Here is a 13,983-nt window from a genome sequence, read left to right on the forward strand (position 1 = left end):
GTGCCTAGTACACACACACATATTATTATTATTATTATTATTATTATTATTATATATATATATATATAAATTATTACAGCAATGATAAATTATTTTGCCAGGTCTTTTATTCTTTGGCCGACCCAGTTTGGCTGAAAAAATGTAAACCTAAAAACAAGAGCAATATTCCTTAACATTCCTGGACAATTGAATAAACAAATTCCAAGTCTGCCATTCACGCCCTATTGTATCATATTCTGCCCAAGTGCTGTCCACTAGTGTCCATGTTACCACTGACTCTGATACCCTGCATGTCAGCTCTCCCATTCTCCAATCCTTGACAGGTGCTTTGTATGAAGGAAAATGTTCCATTTTAACTGATGCAACAGATTAATTACAGGATGATGAAGAAGATTATTACTAGAGGGTTACTAATAGCCATGAGCACACTCTTTATCGCCGTGACACCAAAGTCTCTGATCCTGAAAGCCCTTACCCATAGCTCCACCCAGACCAATATGGCAAACAGCTCCAACAGCATATTTGACAAACTTGCCCTGGCCCACTCCACTGGCCATTTACCACTACACCATGCTGAGATGCGTTTTATTTATATTTATTCATGGAAAAAAGAAATAACCCCTCCATAACCCAGTATGAGCTTAAGGCCACCCCCTCACCCTTTACCTTCATGTATATATTTCCCCTTTCACCTTATACCTGCTTATTCGTACCTCAGTCATGTTCTCCTTCCACAAATCTTTTCTTGGTCTTCTTTATTTTAATTTTCAGATTTTCTGCTTCTAGTCTGGGTAATCGGAATTTATTTATATTCATTGTGACGTATTGTAAGCATATATTGCATCCTTAGCTATGTACCAGTGTTCTGCAGTAACTGAGTTGAGGAAACCTTTTTTCTTAAAATGTATTCTGCCAACAACTTCCTGACATTCCTACAGACACCTCCTGCTTCATTTACATTTAGTTGGACGGTACTGCAGAACCGCTTCCTTGTCGGTACTGCAGAACCGCTTCCTTGTCACTGTGCAATACCGTCCATCACTGAATCAGAGATGCCAACAACTTTGTGACATTGATTGATCTGTCTCTCTATACTAAGGAAAGAAAACCCTTTGTAACCGCATTTTAATAAAATATATAACTTCTATAAATCCATTAAATTTAAACAATTACCACTAACTCTGTAACTGAGACACAGGAATTGGGTCCCTCATGGCAAAGCCTACCAGTGCCCCTGGGCATCTCTAATTAATTTGCAACAATTGCAGTTAATATTGTACTATAAGGTTTTCCCAATATGTTTTCATTTCAGGTTTGACTTAATAGCCAATGGCGGAGCTTCCTTAACTCTTCACTTTGAGCGAGCCCCCTTCATGAGCCAAGAGAGGACTGTGTGGCTGCCTTGGAACAGCTTTTATGCAATGGACACCCTTGCAATGAAGACAGAAGAAAACACCATTCCTAGCTGTGACTTAAGTGGCTTTGTGAGACCTGACCCAGTTATTATCTCTTCTCCTCTTTCCACCTTCTTCAGCTCTTCACCCAGACGGAACCCTATCGTCCCAGAGACGCAGGTAGTCAATCTGAAGCAATGCATCATGCATACATAAAAAGCGAAGCATTGTGCAGTGATAATATACACCATAATACTTAACAAACAAATTACCATTTCAGAGTAGTTACTTGTATGGTTTCAGAGGGATCACATTCCTGTTTATTTCACTTGGAATGCACAGGTTCAACTAGAGGTTCGCAATACAATGTAATCTCTGCAGAATTGTATTTTCTAAAGATACATTAAATCTTAAAATGCTCAGGGTTAGTACAAAAAGTCATACACAGATAATAAGAAAAAAATATATATTCTTTTGTTATTCAAGTGTATCATTTATCTTAACCAGTACATTATAAAGTTCTAAGACTGCATAGATCACTTTGTAGTTTGTAATACTTTTTTCTTTATTCAGGAAAAAAGATTTTAGCATTGTGGTGTTTATTGTGTAGAACTAAATACACGGTCAAAAGAATCATGGGCACAGAAATAAAGGCAGCAAAAGAACTAGATAAACTTGGAAAGGTCTTGTTTTACTGTGTTATGTTGCTGTTGCTTTTGTTTTACTTTGTTAAAGTATATTTCCTTGCTCAGCCCTTGTTTGCATGGAGGTCTCCTCCATGATATCTACTCCGTGATGCTCTAAGCGGTGTGAATAGGAGGCACAAGCAGCTGCTGCTGACTAAAAAGATATGCAGCATGCCTATATTCTGTGTGTAACTGCGGGTGTATCTGCATGGAAAATGCTGCGCTACAGTGTCAGTGGCTGTTACGTGTAACGTAGCATTTCACATGCAGATACAGCCGCAGTCACTTCTGCTAATTAAAATTATTTACAGCATGCCTATATTCTGTGTGTAACTGCGGGTGTATCTCTGATTGCGAAATACTACATTACAGTGTCAGCGGCTGTTACAGTGTAACGTAGCATTTCACATGCAGATACAGCCGCAGTCACTTCTGCTAATTAAAATTATTTACAGCATGCCTATATTCTGTGTGTAACTGCGGGTGTATCTCTGATTGCGAAATGCTACATTACAGTGTCAGCGGCTGTTACAGTGTAACGTAGCATTTCACATGCAGATACAGCCGCAGTCACTTCTGCTAATTAAAATTATTTACAGCATGCCTATATTCTGTGTGTAACTGCGGGTGTATCTGCATGTGAAATGCTACATTACAGTGTCAGCGGCTGTTACAGTGTAACGTAGCATTTCGCATACAGATACAGCCGCAGTCACTTCTGCTAATTAAAATTATTTACAGCATGCCTATATTCTGTGTGTAACTGCGGGTGTATCTCTGATTGCGAAATGCTACATTACAGTGTCAGCGGCTGTTACAGTGTAACGTAGCATTTCACATGCAGATACAGCCGCAGTCGCTTCTGCTAACTAAAATTATTTACAGCATGCCTATATTCTGTGTGTAACTGCGGGTGTATCTCTGATTGCGAAATGCTACATTACAGTGTCAGTGGCTGTTACAGTGTAACGTAGCATTTCACATGCAGATACAGCCGCAGTCACTTCTGCTAATTAAAATTATTTACAGCATGCCTATATTCTGTGTGTAACTGCGGGTGTATCTGCATGTGAAATGCTACATTACAGTGTCAGCGGCTGTTACAGTGTAACATAGCATTTCACATACAGATACAGCCGCAGTCGCACACAGAATATAGGCATGCTGTAAATAATTTTAATTGGCAGAAGCTGCTTGTGTTTCCTATTAGCGTCACTTTGCGCATAAGACACATTTTAAGGAAAAAGTTGCACGTAAAGATGCTCGGCGCTACAGAGTCGCACGGTTCTCACACTTTATGTGTAACGACTTGTAGCACACGTAGTACAGATGTATGTGGACAAATCTGTATTCACGTCCTTTTAGACTGCATCCCCCCTTTTAGACTATAAGCTCTGACGAGCAGGGCCCTCTTCCCTCATATGCTTTTCCTGCCCTCGCTTCTGCCACCATCTCCTCCTCACTGCCCAACCTTTGAGTTTTGCCCCCGCTGCTTATTTGAGTATTATGACTGCTGATGCAGCAATGCTTATATACATATTCTGCAGTGTTCTGTATTTTATGTCACTTTCGTTCCTATGGTAATAATATGGCAAAAAAATAATATTATATACATACAGTCAAGGGAGGGGGGGCGGGAACTAATTACCTGGGCCCGGGCTTGTTGGGGGTCCAGGTCTGCCGCCCCCAACCCCCCGAATATACTTATTTTGCTCTGGCAAGTGTGTCCCTCCTCCAGAGTGCCATTTTCCCAGTAACATCTTTTAGAATATTGCCCCGCACAGTGAAAGCGAAGACTCTGGCACTGTGCCAGTCTTTGCTCTTTTGTACGCACGCGCCATCTTACCAAATATCACTGGGAAGATGGTGCCGCCAAGGAGGAGCAAGGTAAGATGCTAATACACAGGGGGGGCTTGGATTGATCGCACTGATTGCCCCCCTTTCCTGGATTTGCCCCGGCTGAGGGTCAAACAGCGCCCTGTTATTCATATTCGTATTTTTGTAAGGGACGTGGTCATGCCACTATGGGACTGGAGCCCTGCATACAGTATACAGAAGATTCTGTGACTGTTCTGTGGATGCACACTACAGCTGGAACTCATTTATGTTCATGCATGGGCACTAATGAACTATAACTATTCATTTTATATAACCTGATAGTGTGTCCTTGTTGATAATGTGCTGTATCAATAGCTGTGTATAAGAAGCAGGACTGTATTTACAGTTGTGCTCCATTACGGTAATATAAATAAATGTTTGCTTCAGCTTGTAATTCTTCAACCACAGAAGTGGTATAACTATATAGATGGACACAGTCCAACTCACAAAAAAATAACAAGTTATTATGAAAAGTAAAAAAAAAAAATGTCTCTGGTAATCTCAGTATGTAGCCTATACAGTCCAAGGCTGTCCCAACATTTTACGAAACGACAGTTGTTAAACATATGAATGATGCAACTAGGGAAGCCGTGCAACAACTTATAAACAACTTATATTGAAGCTGCTGTCAGACTAATTGCTTGTACATATTACAGTTGTAGTTCATATAGACTTTGAATGTTTAAGTGGCATAACTTCTATCCATCCATTCCTAACCAACGTAACAGCCACTTCACCAGCACAGCACATTATGTATAATTGCTTCAGTCTAGCTATTAGTCACCAGGTGATTCAGTCCCTTTTTTACTCTAGCAATTCTCTTTATTCCACTGGCTATTATTATTATTATTATTATAGGGTAAGATCACGTCACACACCAGAGTGGTATAACTCCACCAAATAGAAAATGTTGTTCCAAGAAACAACACATTAATTTTAATACAATACAGCTGCTAAAAGCTCTGAGAGGGAATAATACATTTTAAAAGTTTGAGATAAATATATATATATATATATATATATATATATATATACTGTGTGTATATATATATATATATATATAAATACATACAGTATATACATGGCTATATTTCTTGGAAAATAAGTTCAGGAACTGAGGGTGGAGCTATAGAAAAACATATATATATATATATATATATATATGGTCAAAGAAGGAGAACGGTGCGCACCACAGTTAGTAAATGAAAGGATTTATTTAATACAGCACACATAGACAACTTACATTTAAGTTTCCAGCAAGCAGCATACACATTATGGCAAAATATAGCGGGATTCGCAGGAGCCTCAAAGCCAAGAAAGCGGCGGCGTCACAACGTTGGTGACATCACGACGTTGTGACGCCGCCGCTTTCTTGGTAAAGTCTGTAAGAGGGGGAGCGAGCCGAGTCGCGAGCACCGCTAACACCGGTTAAGATCACAAGCGCTGTTGTTTACATCCAGGCTGTTGGTGTCGCTCTGAGGCTTCCGCGAATCCCGCAATATTTTGCCATAATGTGTATGCTGCTTGCTGGAAACTTAAATGTAAGTTGTTGTTCCCGGTGGAACGAGATAAGGTTCTTGGATACAGAAGGTTAATTAAGCCACACAAACCAATATCTTGAAAAAAGATATAATTTATTACAACAGATAACAAGATATGGAAGAATAATAGTTACTTAGCTTAGGAATATAAGATGGTTACACGATCCAGGAGCCTCCTCTCAGAATAGAGCTGGAACGAACAATATCCTAGCCACCAGCTGCAGTCTCTGGTCCTTTATATAGTATCCTACTTGCATACCCATCTAACTCTTACTAATATGGGCATAAACCTACTTCAAACTACTTTATTGGTTAACTACTAATAAGGACTTCTAAAACTTAACGCAAGCGTACATCGCAGTAGACAACGCCTAGAGGATTTATGGCCTGTCTGCTTCCACATTCCTGTACCATTTCATGCCTGATACCACTTCATGTCTGATACACACATAAGAACCATGAATAGAAATGGCTGTCAGTAGCCATTTTGCTATCCCAATACAATCCACCCTTTGGCTTATGGTGTGGAAGACATGTATATCATGTTCTCATAGGAATCTTTCCTCCTAATCGGCATTAATTTAACAGAATCCAGCATGTTACAACATTTCCCTACACAAAGAAATAATACCTTGATCCCAAGATACATACATATTATAATCATGATTCCATAAGTAAGCATATGCAGTAAACCAGTGAACCAACCCTGAACAGGGTTGAACCACTGTGACCAACTTTCCTCATAATACTGTTTTAAAGGCCGCACTGGTCAGCAAATGATGTGGAATCTGCTTGGTATTAACTTGATTCCCATCTGTAAAGAATGTGGTGGGTATCAAACGTCCCAATGTACAATTACCAAATCCCCCATAGGGCAACCATTTGTAGGCTTTTCTCCCACAAAGGTAATACAAATCATCTGGAAGAATATATGGAATATTAGCCACCACAGTGTATACATTGGCCAAAAGATCTCTGCTCTTATCAGGATCAGGTGTTAATTGCATCATGTCTGGGGTATCACTACAATTACGTGTAATGTTTAACAGAGCCCACCATTCCCTGGCAGTATTAATCAATTGAGCTCCTACATCCAATATTTAAAATATCTTTCTACCCACCATGCACTCAAACATAAACAATCCCCTTTTATATGTGAATACTCTAATAAAACAGTGAATAATACATATGATTATATCAAATATATCAGTTACTTATAAGATAATTATTATCAGTAAAGTAAAATAAAGTTCAGTTCAATTAAATCTTGAAAAAGTCTTGAGAATATTGGTGAGAGTGTGGATCCAACCAATATATGGCACAAGTTCAGTCTTGCACAATACACACAGATGTATGTAATAGCTGTGCCATCAGATATATAACTCTGTTGTCCTCCTGGACTCTATCTCCTGTATAACAAATCACTCTCTGGCCATCGTCATCTCAGGCACGCCAGCGCCGTCTCACCTCCAGCGACGATTCAACCAGCAACCTGTTGGCTTAAACAAATAAACAGTGTGAGATAAACCATATCAACAAAATAAAATTAGCATTTACTTATCCTGCTGCAATTATCTCTTACACCTGTCTCTATTCTCTTCCTACTAAACATTTCTTAACAACTTATCATAAGTGTTTGTGTCTGTGCACCAGATATCTTACTTTAAAATTCAACCTTTTACCACCCTCCAGTTATCAAAATATATATACTGTATACAGCCTGCTCTAAAAACCCCAACATTGTATATATATGTGAACATTCCTGTTTCCTAAGCAACACATTCACTCATTCAATCATACTGATGTCAGTTTTGTGAATGGTATGAAGCATAGATAACCCAATATACTCCATGTTGTTTCTGTAAAATGGGTGTCTGCCTGCTTGAATCTTCTTGGACATCCCATAATATCAACAAATCAGTCTGTGTCACATCTTCAGGAAAGTCTCTTATGTTGTATCACTCTGCTTAAGACAACTTCACTCCTGAATAAGTGTTTTGAAGCTGTTCAGTACAGCACTTGTCCTCCATCTTCTTGGTGGCAAACGATGAATTCAAATTGCCAGACTTGTGCAGTCATTATTACACAGTATATGAGGCCTTCAGTAGCAAGCAAGGTAGGCCACATTTCCAGCTGTTGGCAAACGTAACAGGTTTTTGCAATGTCTCTGACCATGATTTGGATGTAAGGAATCCCTTTGATTTGAGCTTGCTCAAATGCAGCTTCAGCTCCGTCATGGCTTAACAGTTCTAGCACCATCAGTGCTGTCTTTGCGGTGAATTGCACACCATGTTCTGTGCTCAGTTCACTTGTGCACACACCATTGAAGCTGTAGGTGTGTGTATCAGCATGTCCCACGTCGATCTTCCAGCTTTGGACAGCAGCAGTCCATATAGACTTTGTGTCAAATGTCCATTTCTCAGTGTGAAGACTTACAGGGCATTCAGTCTTGTCAGTGACTTGAAAAACAGTCATAGATTCCACAAGTTCGCTAGACCCTTCTTCAGTCTGTCGGCTGTCAGCTTGTAAAGATAGCTGCTTTGCTTCAGCAAAAATCCACAACAGTCCTGTGTGGGTGCAGATAGCACCATAGTCTTGAACCAATAATGCTCTCTGTCTTGGAAATCTTCCCACCACCGTGGAGCTGTGATCATAAAGAAATCCAGTGTGGACAGTTCAAACATTGGTTTAAATTTCACTCGGTCAGCAAGTATCACTTTGAACTCATCAATCAGCATGAGAGTTTCTGCCATTGTCGTTAGCAACTGTGTGTCTTTCAGCTGCTTCAAAACCTTTGGCTGGTAAGGCTTTATAAGGAAATACACTGGGATGCGAATTTCATTACCAAACACAAAATCTGCAACTTTGTCACAAAATATTCCCACAGTCAGTGTGTCTGTAATGCATGTATGCCCCTTGTCGTTAGTCAGTGTGTACCCACCAACCCCTCCTTCACAATGAGCAAGTAAACTATGAACATCATTGGCAATGGATGTTTCATCAGAAAACACATCTTGTTCACTTTTTGCATTGTTAAACTCAACAATGATACGTTGATCATGCCATGTAAAAGTAATGTTGTCACAATGGGAGTCTTCAGCCTCAGGGGTATGGTCTATAACTGCAATCCTGCCTAATTCCCACCCCTTCACTTTTGTCTTATTGGGCAAGGCAAAAGGCATCATCACCACCACTTAGCGACACCCCTCTGAATGGCCATGCACACACATCTTTTTTTTCAATCAGTTCACATTGCATAGCAAACGGGACACTCCTGGACAAGTCAGACATACCATCATTCACCTTAAGAGTATCACTAACCAATGGCATGTTATTAGAAACTTCATCTGCATTCAATTTTGACTCTGATTTCTGGACATATTCTTTGCATTCATGGGTTTCATCAATTTGTTCACATGTTGTCAAATCATAAATTTTCATCACACTGCTCAGATCAAACAAATTTACTGTAGTGTGAATACATTGCTTAATTTCTGTTTCAAGTTCTTTCTGACACACTTCTCTGTGTATCTCAAACTCACTAATTTCTACACTTTCTGTGTGTAATAAATCAGCACTTATTTCTGCGCTAGCTGACATCTCAGCTCTTACTTGTGGGGATTCACTCCCCCTCCCTATGGAATTTCTGGGACAATGTGAATTCAGGCTTACTCTCTCTGTCTGTGAGACAGGTTTTCTTATCACTGCATTCTTCTCAACAGATTTTACACTTCTTTCAACATATATTGGTCTATGCAAAATCTCACTATTTTTACGCTTATCAATACCAGGCAGTGAAAAACCAACATTATGCTTTTTCTGGAAATCAGCCAGCTGAAATCCTAATTCACTTTTCAACATATTTGCAAATTTCTTAAAAATCTTAAAATGCATTATTCTTGTTTGTTTCAACAACACAAACACAAAGACAGTAAACAGACAACATACAGATATACTGTGATGTACAGTATACACTCTGTGACTGATCAGGTCACACCTCCCTCATTCACAACCCTGCATTTGCACAACACTACGTTTGCACAGCAATGCTAAAACAATCGACTACACATTCCAAGCAGATTTATGACTATTAACTCTCTGTATCCCACTTCTGACACCACTTTAATGTTCCCGGTGGAACGAGATAAGGTTCTTGGATACAGAAGGTTAATTAAGTGACACAAACCAATATCTTGAAAAAAGATATAATTTATTACAACAGATAACAAGATATGGAAGAATAATAGTTACTTAGTTTCGGAATATAAGATGGTTACACGATCCAGGAGCCTCCTCTCATAATAGAGCTGGAACGAACAACATCCTAGCCACCAGCTGCAGTCTCTGGTCCAGGCATAGGGCAGGCCACTGGAAGCTTCTTTGTTCTTTGTTTATATAGTATCCTACTTGCATACCCATCTAACTCTTACTAATATGGGCATAAACCTACTTCAAACTACTTTATTGGTTAACTACTGATAAGGACTTCTAAAACTTAATGCAAGCGTACATCGCAGTAGACAACGCCTAAAGGATTTATGGCCTGTCAGCTTCCACATTCCTGTACCATTTCATGCCTGATACCACTTCATGTCTGATACACACATAAGAACCATGAATAGAAATGGCTGTCAGTAGCCATTTTGCTATCCTAATACAGTTGTCTATGTGTGCTCTATTAAATAAATCATTTCATTTACTAACTGTAGTGCGCACCGTTCTCCTTCTTTGACCAGAAATTCTTATATTGAACTCCTGAGGAGGATACTTGGAGAAACATGCTGCAAACAGTGAATTTGTAATAAAGGACTTTACCTGTATTATAAGCTGAGACCAACATCTTGCGCACGGTGATATAAATTTTTTCGTTGACTATATATATATATATATATATATATAAATATATATATATATACAGTCAGGTCCATAAATATTGGGACATTGACAGAATTTTCATATTTTGGCCTCTATTCACAACCACAATGGCTTTGAAATGAAACAAAGAAGATGTGCTTTAACTGTAGACTTTCAGATTTAATTTGAGCGTAATTACATCCAATTCAGGTGAATGGTGTAGGAATTGCAACGGTTTCTATATGTGCCTCCCACTTTTTATATATGTATATATATATATATATATATCTTTGTATTTAAATTATATTATATATATATATATATAGATATATATCACTGATTTCTGTATCGTTTTTAACGAAATCTAAATGTTTTTCTTTTTCTTAGGTTCTTCATGAGGAGATAGAGATGCCAGGCTCAAACCTAAGACTTTGCTATCTAAGTTCTCGAACTCAGGGGTACAAGTCACTATTAAAGATCACTATGACCCAATCTACGGTCCCGCTTAACCTTCTTAAAGTTCATTTAATGGTGGCAGTTGAAGGACATTTATTCCAGAAGACATTCCAAGCATCACCAAATTTAGCCTATACGTTTGTCTGGGATAAAAATGACGCATATGGTCAAAAAGTGTATGGACTGTCAGATGCCGTAGGTACGTATTACTGCAGTAGGAATTCATGTTTTATAAATAAAGTGGTTGCTTTATCCCTGAGCTAGTTGTGGCCTAGGAATACTTATCAGCCTTACCTTCTGATACAGAAATCTTTGCGTTCTGAATCTAATGGTGCATACACATGTAGCGATCAGTCAGCGATACGATATCGCTGGCAGATCGTCATGCACCCTCCCTGGTGTGCTGGATGATCAATATCGATTACCCATCGTCATGCACCCTCCCTGGTGTGCTCGATGATCGATCACCCAACACACCACATACTTACCGACGACTATAGAGATCGTGGGTCCCTATAGTAACCTGCTCGATATGGAGCAAGTTGACCGGCATGCACGGCCGATGAACGATATCGCTATCGTCCATACGTGGCCAGACATCTCTGGTCGATGGTAAGTTGGTAGGGACCATTTAAATGACCGATTTGAACGATAACGGTAACGATAATATCGTTATTTTTCAAATCGATCATTTATATCGCCACGTGTGTACACACCATAACGCTACTTGGCTGCAGACACTTGAATGATTTAATTTATTAATAAAACTTTGCAGTTTTTCTCCTGGTCCCTTATGTAAATATTAGTGAGAGGACAATGATTTTGCCTTTATTATACTGTATATGGATTTTTTTGTTTGATGATTTTTATTATAGTGCTTTAAAATTGTTTAAAGTGCACCTAGAAATACAATTCTATGAAATGTAAATAGAAGAACGTGTGCCATGTAAGAGTTTCTCCGAGCTAAAATGAAGTAATTTTGTGGAATGGAATGGCTGTGAAACCTCTGCACAGAAAGGAATTACCTAAAATATAAGCATTCAAATTGGGTCCACGCATCCTCATTCCACTCAACTACTCTAATTTACAATGACTTGCAAAAGTATTCAACCTCCTAAAAAAAAAAAATCTAAATATGTGTCTGTATTACTAATAACACTTACATGGAGTATTGGGAAACATTAGGGTCTTAACATTTATTTTAAAACGCATAAAAAAAATAAAAACTGTAAACTGCTGCTTGAATAAGTATTAGACCCCTGTGCTGTGGAAGCAAGTTTACACAGATGAAAGATTGCCCTCTATCTGTGAATCATTAAAAATTTCATCTTTTATGGAAAGGAAACAAATGTAAATAACATTGATCAAACTGTGAACCTAAAGAAAAGCTTTGAAATGAAGCCCAGAGAGTTAGAAAAAGGTAAAAAAATAATATCCAAGTGCTTCGATATCCCTGTGAGCACTGTTGGATCAATTGTGTGGAAATGGAAGCTGCATCATACCACCCAGTCATTGTACTTATTTGCTTTTTATCTTATCTGAGTAATCGCTTTTTATCTTGTACTTGTATGTTATTTATACAGTTTTGTAATTTTGAAAGGAATCACCACATGTGGAAGACTGCTTTATCTGCTCTGTGTAACTAGGCTAACACATAGCAAGTTCCGCAAACCTTTTTTTTGCTACATACACTATATAGACCAAAATATTTTCCACACCTGTTAATTGTTGAATTGAGGTGTTTTAATCAGACCCGTTGCCAAAGGTGTTTAAAATCAAGCACCTAGCCATGCAGTCTCCATTTGCAAACATTTGTGATACAAAATGGGTCATTCTGAAGAGCTCAGTGACTTCAAGCGTGGTACTGTGATAGGATGCCACCTTTGCAATAAGACGGTTCGTGGAAATTCATTCCTGCTGGATATTCCACGGTCAACTGTAAGTGATAGTATTAGAAAGTGATAGCGTTTATGAACAACAGCAACTCAGCCACGAAGCAGAAGACCACGTAAAATCACAAAGCTGGGCCAACGACTGCTAAGGCACATGGTGCATAAAAGTCACCAATGCTCTGTTGATTCCATACCTGAACAGTTCCAAACATCCACTGGCATTAATGTAAGCACAAAAATTGTGCAGAGGGAGCTTAATGGAATGGGTTTCCATGGCCGACCAGCTGCATGCAAGCCTCACATCACCAAGTCCAATGCCAAGCGTCGGACGGAGTGGTGTAAAGCACACCGACATTGGACTGTGGAGCAGTGGAAATGTGTTATGTGGCGTGACGAATCAAGCTTCTCTGTTGGGCAGTCAGATGGGTTTGGCGGATGCTGGAAGAACGTTACCTGTCTGACTGCATTGTGCCAACTGTGAAGTTTGGTGGAGGAGGGATAATTTTATGTGGCTGATTTTAAGGGTTTGGGCTAGGGCCCTTATCTCCAGTGAAGGGCAATCTTAACGCTTCAGCATACCAAGACATTATGGACAATGCTATGCTTCCAACTTTGAGGAAACAGTTTGGGGGAGGCCTTTTCTATACCAACATGACTGTGCCCCAGTGCACAAAGCAAGGACTATAAAGACATGGTTTGATGAGTTTGGCGTGGAAGAACTTGACTGGCCTATACAGAGCCTGACCTCAACCCCATCGAGCACCTTTGGGATGAACTGGAACAGAGATTGTGAGCCAGGCCTTCTCGACCAACATCAGTGCCTGACCTCATAAATGCTCTACAGAATGAATGGGCACAAATTCCCACAGAAACACTCCAAAATCTTGTGGAAAGCCTTCCAAGAAGAGTGGAAACTGTTATAGCTGCAAAAGGGGGACCAACTCCATATTAAGGTATATGTATTTGAATGCAATGTCATTGCAGTCCTTGTTGGTGTAATGGTCAGGCGTCTGAATACCCATTTTCTGAGCATGCCAAAGCCAGTGGCTGCGTCCTCGGTTGCAGCTTTACTAGGTCCCGGGAGCGCGATTTCACTGAACATTATGAGGTTACTCAGATGTCTGATGTTCACGCAGTTGTTCCAATGCTGTGTCTCTGGACAGAGAATAAGAGAAGCCGGCAGGAGGCATCTATTTACCAAAGATGCCCACTGCGACATTTGATGCAGCATCTGTGCTTTTGTGTACAACTATGAATCATGCCCTTAATCTGTATAATATGC

The 13,983-nt window shown here is 39.4% G+C and overlaps 1 protein-coding gene across 3 annotated transcripts in view; it reads left to right on the top strand.

Moving 5' to 3' along the window:
• Positions 1 to 13,983, top strand: part of TENM2 (teneurin transmembrane protein 2) — a 2,186,131-nt gene that overhangs the window by 2,042,922 nt on the left and 129,226 nt on the right. For all 3 annotated transcript variants that reach the window (XM_088454943.1, XM_088454942.1, XM_088454944.1), the window contains 2 exons: positions 1,313 to 1,574; positions 10,741 to 11,008. In XM_088454943.1, coding sequence (XP_088311069.1) covers positions 1,313 to 1,574; positions 10,741 to 11,008 — 530 coding nt within the window. The remainder of the gene's footprint in view (positions 1 to 1,312; positions 1,575 to 10,740; positions 11,009 to 13,983) is intronic.

Source organism: Taudactylus pleione, unplaced genomic scaffold (assembly GCF_031769625.1).
Source record: "Taudactylus pleione unplaced genomic scaffold, aTauple2 ptg000637l, whole genome shotgun sequence".
NCBI classification, from domain to species: domain Eukaryota; kingdom Metazoa; phylum Chordata; class Amphibia; order Anura; family Myobatrachidae; genus Taudactylus; species Taudactylus pleione.